General features: G+C 36.5%; 1 protein-coding gene across 1 annotated transcript; it reads right to left on the bottom strand.

The window, feature by feature from the left end:
• Positions 1 to 617: 617 nt before the first annotated feature.
• LOC121408166 (complement component 1 Q subcomponent-binding protein, mitochondrial-like) lies at positions 618 to 10348 on the bottom strand. The gene is made up of 5 exons (XM_041599517.1): positions 9952 to 10348; positions 6969 to 7110; positions 5657 to 5735; positions 3629 to 3859; positions 618 to 2441 (listed from the first exon to the last, which is right to left on the bottom strand). The coding sequence occupies exons 1-5, from the start codon at positions 10256 to 10258 to the stop codon at positions 2295 to 2297; spliced, it is 906 nt and encodes a 301-aa protein (XP_041455451.1). The 5' UTR covers positions 10259 to 10348; the 3' UTR covers positions 618 to 2294.
• Between the last annotated feature and the right edge of the window lie 1948 nt (positions 10349 to 12296).

Genomic DNA, 12296 nt, shown 5'->3' with positions numbered 1-12296 from the left:
AAATACAATCACCAACTCCTACACTTTTGTGAGATTCTTATGTAAGATGATAGAGTATATTCATGCCATTAACCCTTAACCCTTTACCAAGAAAGCTTAAGATGGGCTTTTATAGTGGCATCTGGATGTCATGACGAGAGCCTGCCCGGCCTGAAGACTACAGGGAATGTTCAGTTTGGTCACACAATAGATAGACAGAGCATTTTTGGCTGGTGAGCACTTCCCTGACATAGCAGTATCAATTTGTTATAATCCAATCATTCTGACTGGCTCTGGGAATCATTGCACAAAAATTATGGGAACCAACCATCCAATAATGACTACCATACCAGTCAAAAGTCAATCAGAAGCAAGTATTTTAAGTTCCTATTGGATGGTGACATTTCCATATATGTAAACTTTCACACAACGAGGTCCAGGGGAGCATTTCATGAAAATAATTTATGGATGTTTTATCCGACAGTTACCAAAGGAACAGTTCTTCTCAGCCAATAAAATTCAAGGAAAGTTGTCATCTGACAACTGGTCGGACTAAAATGTTGATGAAATGCTCCCCTGACCACGACAATTGCTCTTAGCACCGTTCAAATAATGTGCTCTCATGACATGCTTAGTTGTGAAGTAGATTAGACCTGAATTTAATAGATTAAAGACTTGTCCATACAAGACATGGTAAAGTACCTCACAAACATGATGGGCGATTTAAAGTTCATTGTTGGAAGTTTGTGTTAAAAGTTTGAGTCATGCTGCCTACCACACAAAGTATCCATTGTGGGTAAATAATAAAAACAATACATAGGTTTAAGAGTGTTATATGTGGTGATGCAGTGTCAGCCAGTAACACTACAAACATGTGCAGAATCTGTTATAAAACAGGTTGATGTGAAAAGTTGGGTACAAAATAAAAGAATATGATAGTGGGTAGAAAAAGGTGGATTTTTACCTTAGCATAAAAAAAACCATGCATACAATACCTGTACTATCAGTATGTACACGTGCAAAATTATTTACGCAATTTTAGAGTGCATGGTATACTTCTTTTACTGCTCACTGGTGCATGCGAGCACAAAGGTAAAGAGAAATACATAATTATATCAATCACATCATTGATTTCACAACACCTGGGACCCGTAACACAAAGGCTAGCGATTAATCACTAAATGAAACGGCTTATCAAGATCATTGTTGCATGTGCATTTTGCTAGGTAGACTGACAAAGAACCAGAAAAGTTCTTTGAAAGAAGCAATTAATTGCTAACCTTTGTGTTACGGGGCCCAGGTGATGTCAGACAAACACCACCCTCCTATCAAGTTCATTGCAAAAGAATCAGACAAAAACCAACACCAGCTGTATACAATGAACTTAAAATCACCAAGTGGCATACTCTCTTATTACTTGCATGCCCAGGGCCCTGTCTTACAAAGACTTGTGATTGATCAGATCATCTATAAAAAATCCTTCAATGTCATGATTTTCATGCTTGAAAATATATGCAATATCCCTTTAAAAAGCAGAACCCACTGACTTGTCATGATACGGATGCAAACAATGAACATCATATTAAAAACAACCACTTTAATTAAATGGACATATGCCTTCTAGAGGTTGGAGTTGGTGTGATTGATTGGATTAATGGCAACTCTTTGTGAGAAAGGGCCCAGACACTACATAAAAGGAGATACATGTAAAAGAAACCTCTTTTCCACTTACAATGTCTTATGACAAGGACTTCTGCATAAAACCTTCATAAAGTAAACATTAACTAATGTGTTAATTAAAGTTTATCATAATTTAATGACAAACATTCCCAAGAGCTATGTTCGCACAAATGCACTTGAAAGTGGAGATCAGTATGCTGTATCAAACAGAGAGCTTGTTTACCTTTTATGAAATAAAAAATGAAGTTTCCAGCTGCAAAAGAGTTTGGTGTAGTGATTTACTATTGAATTCATATCAAATTTTCATGGCAAAACAGCATACACCTTTACCTATCAAAAAATAGTATAATACTAGCCCACATACAGGACGCTACAAACAAACTGGAGAAGGAACTTCAGAGTAATAAAATCAATATCCCATGATAATTTGGTGTTCATCATAAAAGAGAGATTCACTGAAACAGAGGAGCTGCAGTGTCTCCCCTAAGACGTTTTCTAGATTCAGGCCATGCTGTGCAGTACGATGCATCCGGTCAAAGGACTTCAGTCATAGTACATTATCAAGGTTGGCCGTGGTTGTGTAAAAGAATGAGATAAGAGACAAACTACAAAAGTCCAAGGTAGGTTTGATTGAATCATTTCTTGACAAACCCTCGTAGTTGGTCAAGGAAACTGATGTACTGCCGATGTTCCACTGCACTTGCTAGGTCTGAGAGCTTCTCGCAGAAATCATTTGTGATGCCCCTCTCGGCCAAGAAATTCTTTAGATGATCATAGAGCTCCTGGCGAGAAAAAATTACAAAGAATGAGGAAAATAATAATGTAGCTTATAAAGCGCCAAATCCAATATGCAATGTGCCCAAGATGCGTAGTGAATGAAGAACTAAAATAAAAGGCGTTTTAACGATTCAACAGAAATACAATTTTTCAAAAAAGCTTTTCCAAAAAGCAAGGCAGGTAAGAGCAAAGGATCTTTCCCCATAATGATTTCAAAGTAACTTAGAGAATTGCAACAGAACCCAATGTTGATGAGTGAAGATACCTTTTGTTTATTTCATAGATGAAGATTGTATTGAGGTGCTGATCCATGAATGCAATGAAAAGCAACAATAAAAGTGTTTTTTTTCAATGTTCGGGAGTAGCTAGTGCAGCAAATCGAAAATAGGAAGTAATTAGGGATGTATTATGTTTCTTTTGAAACCTATAAAATTTAATTGGTATTTTTGAACTGATGATTAATGAATGGGGGAAAAACCCCTTCCCAAGTTGCTGACATTTAACCAGGCCTGAATTCAACATTTCACTTCTTTATTTGCATGGAATGCCCATTTATTATCCATGTTCCTTGAAAGTATTTTTTATTTAGTTAGAAACTACCAGGAAAATGAGGAATATTCTTTCTTGACTCTGACAGATTGATTTCTGGAAATTCATTTGATGCTATATGACTAACAATACATCTCTGGGTAAATGCGGGACCTAAAACGGTGGGACATTTTTTAGGCCAACAACTATGGAGAATCCAAAAATGAATGACAGAATCACTGATTTTGAAATTATGCTTTTATGGCAAATCAAGTGTTCACTGTATTCCCTAAGGCCCAGCGTGATTGCGATAAGATTATTAAGATCCAATTTCGTCAAGTTGCTAATCACATCTTAGTGGAAGCGCATTGGCATTGGCTCAAATTATCAAGATCACAGAAGAATCACAGATTTTATATATCAAATGTCTGAGATTTGGTCTGGGATTATTTTGCAACAAATCAGATCACAGTTGCAGTGCATAGCAGTATGATCACGTTGCATTGTTTGCGCTGGGCTTAAGACTCTGTCTTGAAGCTGTTATGACTCTTTGATCCAAGTCGAAAAAGAGGACCCTTAAAGCAGAAATGAGTTAAAAATCAATGATTAAATGGAAGCTGTCCTACATCCAGATCCCCAAAATATCACCAAGATCCTCACTTACCCCATTGATGACCTCTGACCCTACACGGTAAGCACTCTCAAGGTTGTCTGTCGAAACTCCCTCTTTGGCAAAAAGGACCTCATCAATGAGGAAGAGTTCATCATCACCATTGGCTTCTTGATCGACCCCCTGATCATCAAGGACATCGTCCCTCTGAAAAGCACAGCTTATTCTCAGGCTGTTTGGGCCTCCCTTGCTGACCTCGACGTTAAAGTCTGGATACGATCTCATCTACAAGTACATGATGGGAAGGGAAGATGTTAATATGGGCAATGACGAACTATTCACTATTGCTTTGCAATGCTACGAGACAACAGCTAGTGTTGTAACCCATACCAGTTGCGGTACAGGCTAACCTGCTGGTATGCCCCTGATGACAGGTTGCGAGCCGAACCAAGTTCATTCTCCAACTCGCAAACCAGCGTGGATGAATAGGGAGATTAGATGAACATGTCACATTTAAAAAAAATAATGAAAGAAGGTAAAATAGATTATTTTAAAGATGCTGATATTCTCCCTCCCCCAAAAAAATTATGGCGTATGTTTGTATAGTGACCATGATTGCATGGGGTCCTGAGACAGTTTGGGAAATACTGCCTCCATGTACTGCCCACGTACCATGCCTGTGGAGACCTGTCGCTGAAGTTATCGACTGATTTTCATTATTTTTATTGATTTGAGGAGCTTGTCTTTGCCGCACATGTGTACTAGCGTATAACTTTTAAATAGTAATGATTACCGTTGCAAACGTTGATTCTCAGATTAGCACTAAGAGTTATTACGCAATGCTTTCGAGATCGGCAAAGACCTACTTCGTGATACAATGTCACCCCCAGAACTCTGGAATAAAAGTGGATTAAATAAGCAAATTCGGTAGTAAATTAACCCTAGTTGGAAAAGTCCCTGATTTGAGTGTGGGGATATCACTTGATTTAAGGTGAACACATTTGATTGAGTGAGTGCACACAGTAGATTCAAACATCAGGTTCAAATCCGATGGGTTAGCGGGTTCTAGTTGCAAATTATTGGATTACACCGAACAGTATGGTCAAGTTTTCATTTGCAGGTTACAGCATTAGCAACAGCAGCAAAACATTCATTCATTTTAAATCATTTGTGAAGTGAATAATTCTTATTGAAATACTGTAAAATGAATATCAAATGACAGCACATCACCTCATCTCTTGAAACAAATAAGAAATAAGTCATGATCATTGATTAAGGCATTGTGAGCTTCAAATCAATGATCACAGCATGATCTGAAAACATGCATTATCTCATTCATGCATAGCTGATCACGATTTGCAACTAGGTGCAAAACAAAGGCTATATACTTTTCTCTTTTATGTGGCTATTATGATATACAATTCCTTAGATTTGTATGATAGCCAGGTTGGGAATTTTTATTTTTAAGCATAGTTCATCTTCTCCCTTTATGGCATTGTTAATAGACAGCGTTGAAATAATTCCACTAGATATTGTAAAGTGAAAGCCAGTCACGCCATGATTCAAACCTGGGCCCCGTCTTACAAAGAATTAGGTTGATCCAATCAACCTAATGTATATATGGAAATCCTTCAATGTCATAATTGTTTCTTTAGGAAATTTGCACAATGTCATTTGACAACAAAGAGAAGCATACTGAATTGTCAAGAAAACAATGAGTGTATACAATCTAGAAAATATTTTGAACAAACACATATTTTAGATAATGGCGTTGCTGGCTTTCCATAGTTATGGTTGATTGGGTCAACTGTAACTCTTTGTAAGATGGGGCCCACAACATGTGGTCTTGCGTATATGGAGGAAGTGGGTAAAAGATATCAACATGGAACCAACTTGTAATAAATTCAAATCAATCTACCGGTAATATATGGTAGCCGCTACATAATGCTTTCAATATGCTCAAATGATTTGGAGGAAGGGGAAAGTTGTATTCATAGATGATATGGATCCCATCTAATCAACATTGTAGCTCATTCCAGTACACCACGAAAAGCTATGGCAAGCCAAAAGCACCATACTTACTTCTGGAGCAACGTCTTGACCCTGCTCATCTCCTTCTTCCATCTCTACTGAATGATTGATGTTCAACCGAACTGTTATCCTGTAAGGTCAAAACAAGTGGATATTAGGTCAAATCTGATTCAGTGTGGATGTGCAGCATGCATTTTTTTTAATCGATCTTTTATTTATTCCATTCTCATAAAAACATATTTACACAATTATAACAAACAACGCATTGTATATACAAATATTAAAATTGAAACAATAATGTATAAAGAATGTTCATCATTTACAAAGATTGATAACGGAAAAGGAGAACCTTTGGAAAAGCCTGACATGGCTTTGCAAACTAAAATATCTCACCAAAATATGTATTATTCATATTAACATTTTAGAACATAGATTATACATCAGAAAGTTAAAAAAAAAAGACAACGAACAAGACAAAAAACATGTGATAAAAAATAGATGAATACGGGTGGGTGAATTATCATTTATACTTTAAATACAAATGAAATTTTAGCCATTTATTAAAAGTGGAATTGAATTTTTTTAACGCGTAGTAAATGGTATCTTGTTCCAAATTATTGGTAGGGTATTTCTTACAGATTTTTTTGATAGAGATGTTTTTATTTTCCATAAATGAAATAAATTACAGGGTCTAGTTTCATGGCAATGAATTTAACTGTTGAGAATATGGAAAATATATTATTTGGTAATAAATCTTGAAAATACTAAAAGCCAAGCAATGCGATATGGTAAATAAGTAAAAAATATTTAAAGTTTTTAAATGGAAAACAAAGGAGCAGAGTGTGCATGATATTCACTACCTGTACATTACCAAATTTCACATTACCATTTCTGGATTTCACTCACTGTTTTACTTAAAATAAACATCTGGGGATAATGAAAATGTACAAAAAACAGTTAAATATTTCCATTTAATGAAATCTTATTTTGCAGGCCTGTAAAAAGATCTGCTAATGGTTGAAGTGGGTATTATTCAATTCATTTCGATCCATTTACATAATTGGCAAAACACTAGGTTTTAAACAATGACCATAAACAAGTTCTATGAACAAATATTTTGTCATGTTTTCCCAACTCTTAACAATGTCTTGATACTTTAATTAAAATAGATAGGATGAAATAATTCTGTGCACCACGCGTACTTGTTTCCTCGTGTAAAAAGTTTAGATACCGTTTTCACTGTATGCACTTACGCTGCCCGATCATGAAAAAAAGTGACCCGTTTACATGCTTTTGTAAGCAAGCTTTATTGTCCACCTTGTAAGTGTCCCCTTCTGAATGCCTCATCTCCCAACCATCTTACCTCTCTCCTTCTATATTCCTGGTGAGTGTGATTTCTGCATCATCAACAGTGACTTCAAAACCTGGAATCTTTGGAACGTCTGTTAGACTGCCTTGTTCGACCTCAATCTCTTCTTTCAAGAATTTCACTAAATCACTATCAGCTGTAAAAGGGGAAGCATTTTTTTTTTTTAAACAAATGATGACGATGGTGTAAAATATTCATTTGAAAGTAGAGCTGGGGTAAAAAAGTTGCAAAATTTCACATCCTTTTAGACATACATTTCTGTAATCAGAACATTGTCCTGATTGATCTTGCCTAGTGCTGCAAGGCAGGCGGCATGTTCGGGTTTGGTTCGGTTCGGCATGTTTGGCAATTTTTTCAGAACTTTGGTTCGGTTCGGGGTTCGGCAATAAATGCCAAATTAAATTTAACATATAAAAAATAACGATCGCCGACCCACAAACTAATAATCTCTAGGAAGATTTGTCAAACATTTATAATAAATTTTGTTTCTAAAAAGAATAGTTATGAAAATTGTTGAATTTTCTTTTGTTTTAATCTTTAAACAAAAAATAACAGTCATTTCTACTTTCATTTTTAAAATGAAAATAACAAAAATCAAAAGAAAAAAATATTGATAACGGAGAATCAGGACAGAAACAGAATTACAAAGATCAGAATATTTTTTTCATGATTATTTCATGTAGCTATGATCATGATCGATTATGATGTCATTGCCAACGCAGCTTCTCAAATTGGAAAGTGTTGATCGAGAATGTCGAAACAGTAGACAAACCCGGGGGGGGGGGGGCCACTTCCATTCACGAGCGGATACCATGCGTGACCATGGGGTCTCGAAAAGCACCCTAAACACGTAATTTCCATATTCTGAAACTGCACCCCTTAACAAGTATTGTATTGGCGTGTGAAACCCTACCCTTAACAAGTATTGGAAACAGAACGATACTCTTGGCAAATATTCCCTGAAATGAACCCCTAAACAAGTACAGGAATGTTTTATTGTTACGGGTCCTTCGGTCGTCGGCTTTACCTTATTACCGTTGGTGGCGCTAATAATTTCACAACCTTGATTCAGCTCCTCGGTAATATTATAACTGTATCTAAATTCTTTGAATGCGCAATCCTTATAATTAATTTACTAATTATGGGCATCAATGAATGAAATACCTTCAAAAACATAATTAAAGATTATTATTGGTGATGATAACACTTATTTGCAATGAATTTAAAAAGATGACTAATAAAAAAAAATGAAAATATACGTGCCTGGAAAGAAACCAGCGGTACAAGCTTTAACGAACGTCAATAATACGTATACGGTATCACAAAGTCTATACAATGAAAAGATTGGACACTTCACGGACTTCGCGTAATGCCTTGCATCGATTTGCGTGTAGAAGTAGTGTAGGTGCCTAGTCTTTCCCTTGTCGTGTTTTTGATATGAATATAAATCGCGCGCCCTCTTTAGGCAAAAATTGATATCCGCGCTGAGCAGATTTCATCTCTGTAAAATCTTCACTAAAGATCAAGAAAATATACTTACATGTTTTTTAAAAGAAACTTCAAGGAGAAGTCACGGAAGGATCTAAATGATTCAGTAAGTGTCATAGCAGAATGTGATATCTAAAATTTTAAGTCATATTTTATGTGGGCAAAAGCCCAGCAAACTTTAACTGTGTCATGTGTGTCGCATGCATACGACTGATATTCCTTCGCACGCGAGATGCTTTGAACCCATGGGCAGTAGAGGCGCTGGTCCAAAAATTGGGATTGTCCCAGAAAACAAGGATATCCTCATAAACCAAGACAAATCATGTCTTGATAAATTGAGACTGTCCTTGTTTATGGGGACGTTTTTTTTTCACTTCCCCCTACGGGACAAAGACAGCAATTACGGAAATTGAGTGCTAAAAATAGATTCAGTGACCTCAATTCCCCCCAGTTCACCGTCTATTTTTCATGACTTACCGTCTTCCAATAATCTTGTTATGGAACCTGACATGTTTACATTGACTAGCACACTTGATTGGTGTCGGCACTTGACAGGTGAATGAACTTTCCTAGATTTCTTGTGTGAAGAAATCCTTATAATCTGAGACAGTCCCTGTAACCTGGGTCGATCCCAATTTTCTGACCAGCGCCTCTACTGATGGGTGGGTCTCATATTACTTTGAAAATATGCAGCCTATCTGACAAAAGTTGTTTCTTAATCTTATTGTTCTTCGCCAACGTTACAGACGCATATCCTCCATATGAATCTGTAACGTTGGCGAAGAACAATATTTAATAAGTAACAAGATGGCGGCGTAAACATGCAAGTTTCCCGAGACTCGACTCTGGTCTCGAGTCGAGTGGCACTAAATTAATAAAACTAGGGATTTCTGCACTTGTTCACTGCTACCATCCTGCCTGTGGGGAATCTACAGGTAGGACTATGGTATGCCAATGTTGTCCAGAGCACACACTTTAAAAAGTCATTAAAATATCACTTTTGTGACCAAAATTACTAATTTCCGTACAGTTGCAATTTATTTTTCATGATTAGTAACTTGGGAATAATTTTTGTATTCACCAGAGCGCTCAAAAACTTGAATTTTTGGCATATTTTTGTGTACGCCCTCTATTGGTGGAAAGTAATATGGCAAGAAAATTTTCATTTTTTGATCTCTATTTTTAATTAAGAAAAAAATTATTTAAAGTATCAAATTTAAATAAGAGCCAAGTTGTATGAATAATAGGTGTAATGGAAACTGTCAGTGTAAAAACATCAAGCATTTGCCCAAAACAAAAAGAGAAAATTAGCCAAACATTGCCACTCTTATTTTGCCTCACATGGAGATATAACTATAGCAACCGAGAACAAGGTTATATATGATAACCATAACCCTGTTGTTGTTCATTGAATGAGCATGATGAGTGGGATTTCTGCTATCATATTGCACATCAACACAATTTCTACACTAGATCTATACATAATTACCTTCAGTATGCAAGCAAGCGCCTTTACAGCCGCAAGAACAGGTTTTACTTGGCCAAGAAATCCGTGTTGCTCCAGTACCACCTACCAGCGGTCCTAACGTGTCGTCCCCGCGGTTCCCCGTGGAGTTTCGCCGGCTGCCGCTGGTGCACAAATTCCACATCGATCGTGACAAGGTACGCGGTGTTTGACATTCTTGTGATGATTTCAGCAAATATCTGGAGGATAATTTGAAACTACTGAACTGTCTTCCATTGTAAACAGCCCTGCTGACAGCGTTGAGAACTAATTTTGAGGAAGAAAATGCCATTTTGGGCAGTTTTTCTGACACTACACTGACTGTCTCACGTTCCGCGATGCCTGAGAACACATGTGTTTTGTCGTTGCGCTGACACTAGCTAGCTAGCTGAACGTTCCGCGAACACGATTATGCATGCCGCTGATAGCAGAAGATCACTTTCACGGAAGCGGCGAAATAATACCTTTATGGAGTGCCAAGTGCACTTACTTCTAACTTTAAACATAATACAAAGAAGTAAGTATAATGAGATATATCAATAGTATTTCTCTATGTTCTGCTCGCAATTTTGAGGCAAACTTACATAGGCCTATGTAACATGCAAATCTGGGACATCTGCACAAAATCCACGTTTAGAGCGTCCTGATAGCGTCCTGGAACCCTCGTTTAGGTTTTTTTTTATCCACTCTTTAATGACAGTGACCCGCCCCCGGGCTTAAAAGTTCGACGTTGTAACGAAATTGATATCAATAAATATTCAAAATAATGTATGATCAGGGTTTTTTTTATATTATTATCATCGTTGATATATTATTTATATGTATTGTCATTGTCTTTTCCCCTTTTATGTCTAATGTTTATAACTGGTATTCAGTATTTATTACATCTTGCATTTTACAATATCATATATATATTCAGTTTCCAGATTTTTTTAAGGTGGCAGCGCTAATAAGGCTATTCCTTTCTAGTTACCTCCTCATTCATTTATAAATCATGTACGCTCTTTTCTTTTCAACTGTTTCCCAGATTTTATCATTGTAATATCTAAAATTTTCTCATGTAATGTATGTAAACTTTGTATGTGCCTTGTATTAGTTTTTTTATCATGAATGGAATAGATGCTATCAAATCTATCAAATCAAAATTGTTTTCATCTATATATATATATATATATTTATATATATATCCCTATATAGTGACCCCACAAAGGGACATTTTAAGAACTCTTTTAGGAATTCATGAAACTCATACAAAGGCCTATATCTCAACATATCAAATAGTGCACCTTAACACATGAACCATTTTTTGTCATCATGAATGTGATACATATCTCACTAATTAAATATTGCGTGCAATCTAAGGATCGTTTGTAAGATCTTATCAAGACCATACCTATTTCACTAACCAATGATGCGAGCGTGAAGACCGAGCTGATATTCATTTTGATATTCACACCACAAAAAGAGTGAAATTTCAAGAACTATTTTCTTAGGAATTCATGAAGAGCATATATATATATATAACCAATCCACTAATGCAAATCGGAAGCGCGGGCTGAAACTGTTTTTTTTTTATATTCAGACCACAATCACTTTGAATAGACATGAAAAATAAGCATGTGTCACTAGATAAAATAGAAGCTCGAAGTGCTAAGAAAAACCATTTGGTGTATACTGACATGAAAACGGGACGGTTTAGTGCCATTGAATCCTATTGAAACTGATTATTTATATCATAGAACATACAGTGAGAGCACCAGGAGTGATGAACACATAGGCCCTAAGCAAATTATGTTTCATAAAATTAGGGGGGAAAATTATAATTTTTTCCCCCAATACGTTTCCCTTTCTTTCCCCCTCTTTCATGTCTTTTCTCATTTCTCCTTTTTTGCCAGCCGATGGAGGGGGGGGGAGGGGCACGTGCACACAGTGGCGTATCGTGGGTCACGGCACGTGGAGGGGGGGCATTGACAAAATTTTGACTCACTTATTGGTGATTTTGTTAGAATTACACCTCACTAATCAGAAATTGCGAGCACGAAGCGCGAGCTGAAAATATTCAAACCAGAAAAAGGGACATTTTAAGGACTACTTTTAGAGTTTCATGAAGAACAGACGTATCTCCCCATCCACTAATGCAAACATAAACACGGATGAAAACATTTTATATTCAGACCTTAAAAGAGGCAATCACTTTTAGCAGTCATGAAAAAAGCATATGTCACTGCATAAAACAATAATAAGTTGAAGTGCGAGGAAATATATTTGGTGTATATTGATTTGAAACGGGGTGTGTCAAACATAAAACAGGCAATGCGAGCACCAAGAAT

This window comes from Lytechinus variegatus, chromosome 2 (assembly GCF_018143015.1).
Source record: "Lytechinus variegatus isolate NC3 chromosome 2, Lvar_3.0, whole genome shotgun sequence".
NCBI classification, from domain to species: Eukaryota; Metazoa; Echinodermata; class Echinoidea; order Temnopleuroida; family Toxopneustidae; genus Lytechinus; species Lytechinus variegatus.
Note: the sequence above shows the minus strand (reverse complement) of the source record. Positions and strands in the feature narration are given on the sequence as shown.

Bases quoted from the DNA above. Each gene is read 5' to 3' on its own strand.
- LOC121408166 (XM_041599517.1), bottom strand. From the start codon at position 10,258: ATGGCATTTTCTTCCTCAAAATTAGTTCTCAACGCTGTCAGCAGGGCT. The intron at 5,736-6,968 runs GTAAGATGGTTG...TTGACCTTACAG, and splicing joins AGGAATATAGAAGGAGAGAG to GATAACAGTTCGGTTGAACA. The intron at 3,860-5,656 runs GTAAGTATGGTG...ATGTACTTGTAG, and splicing joins GTCAAGACGTTGCTCCAGAA to ATGAGATCGTATCCAGACTT.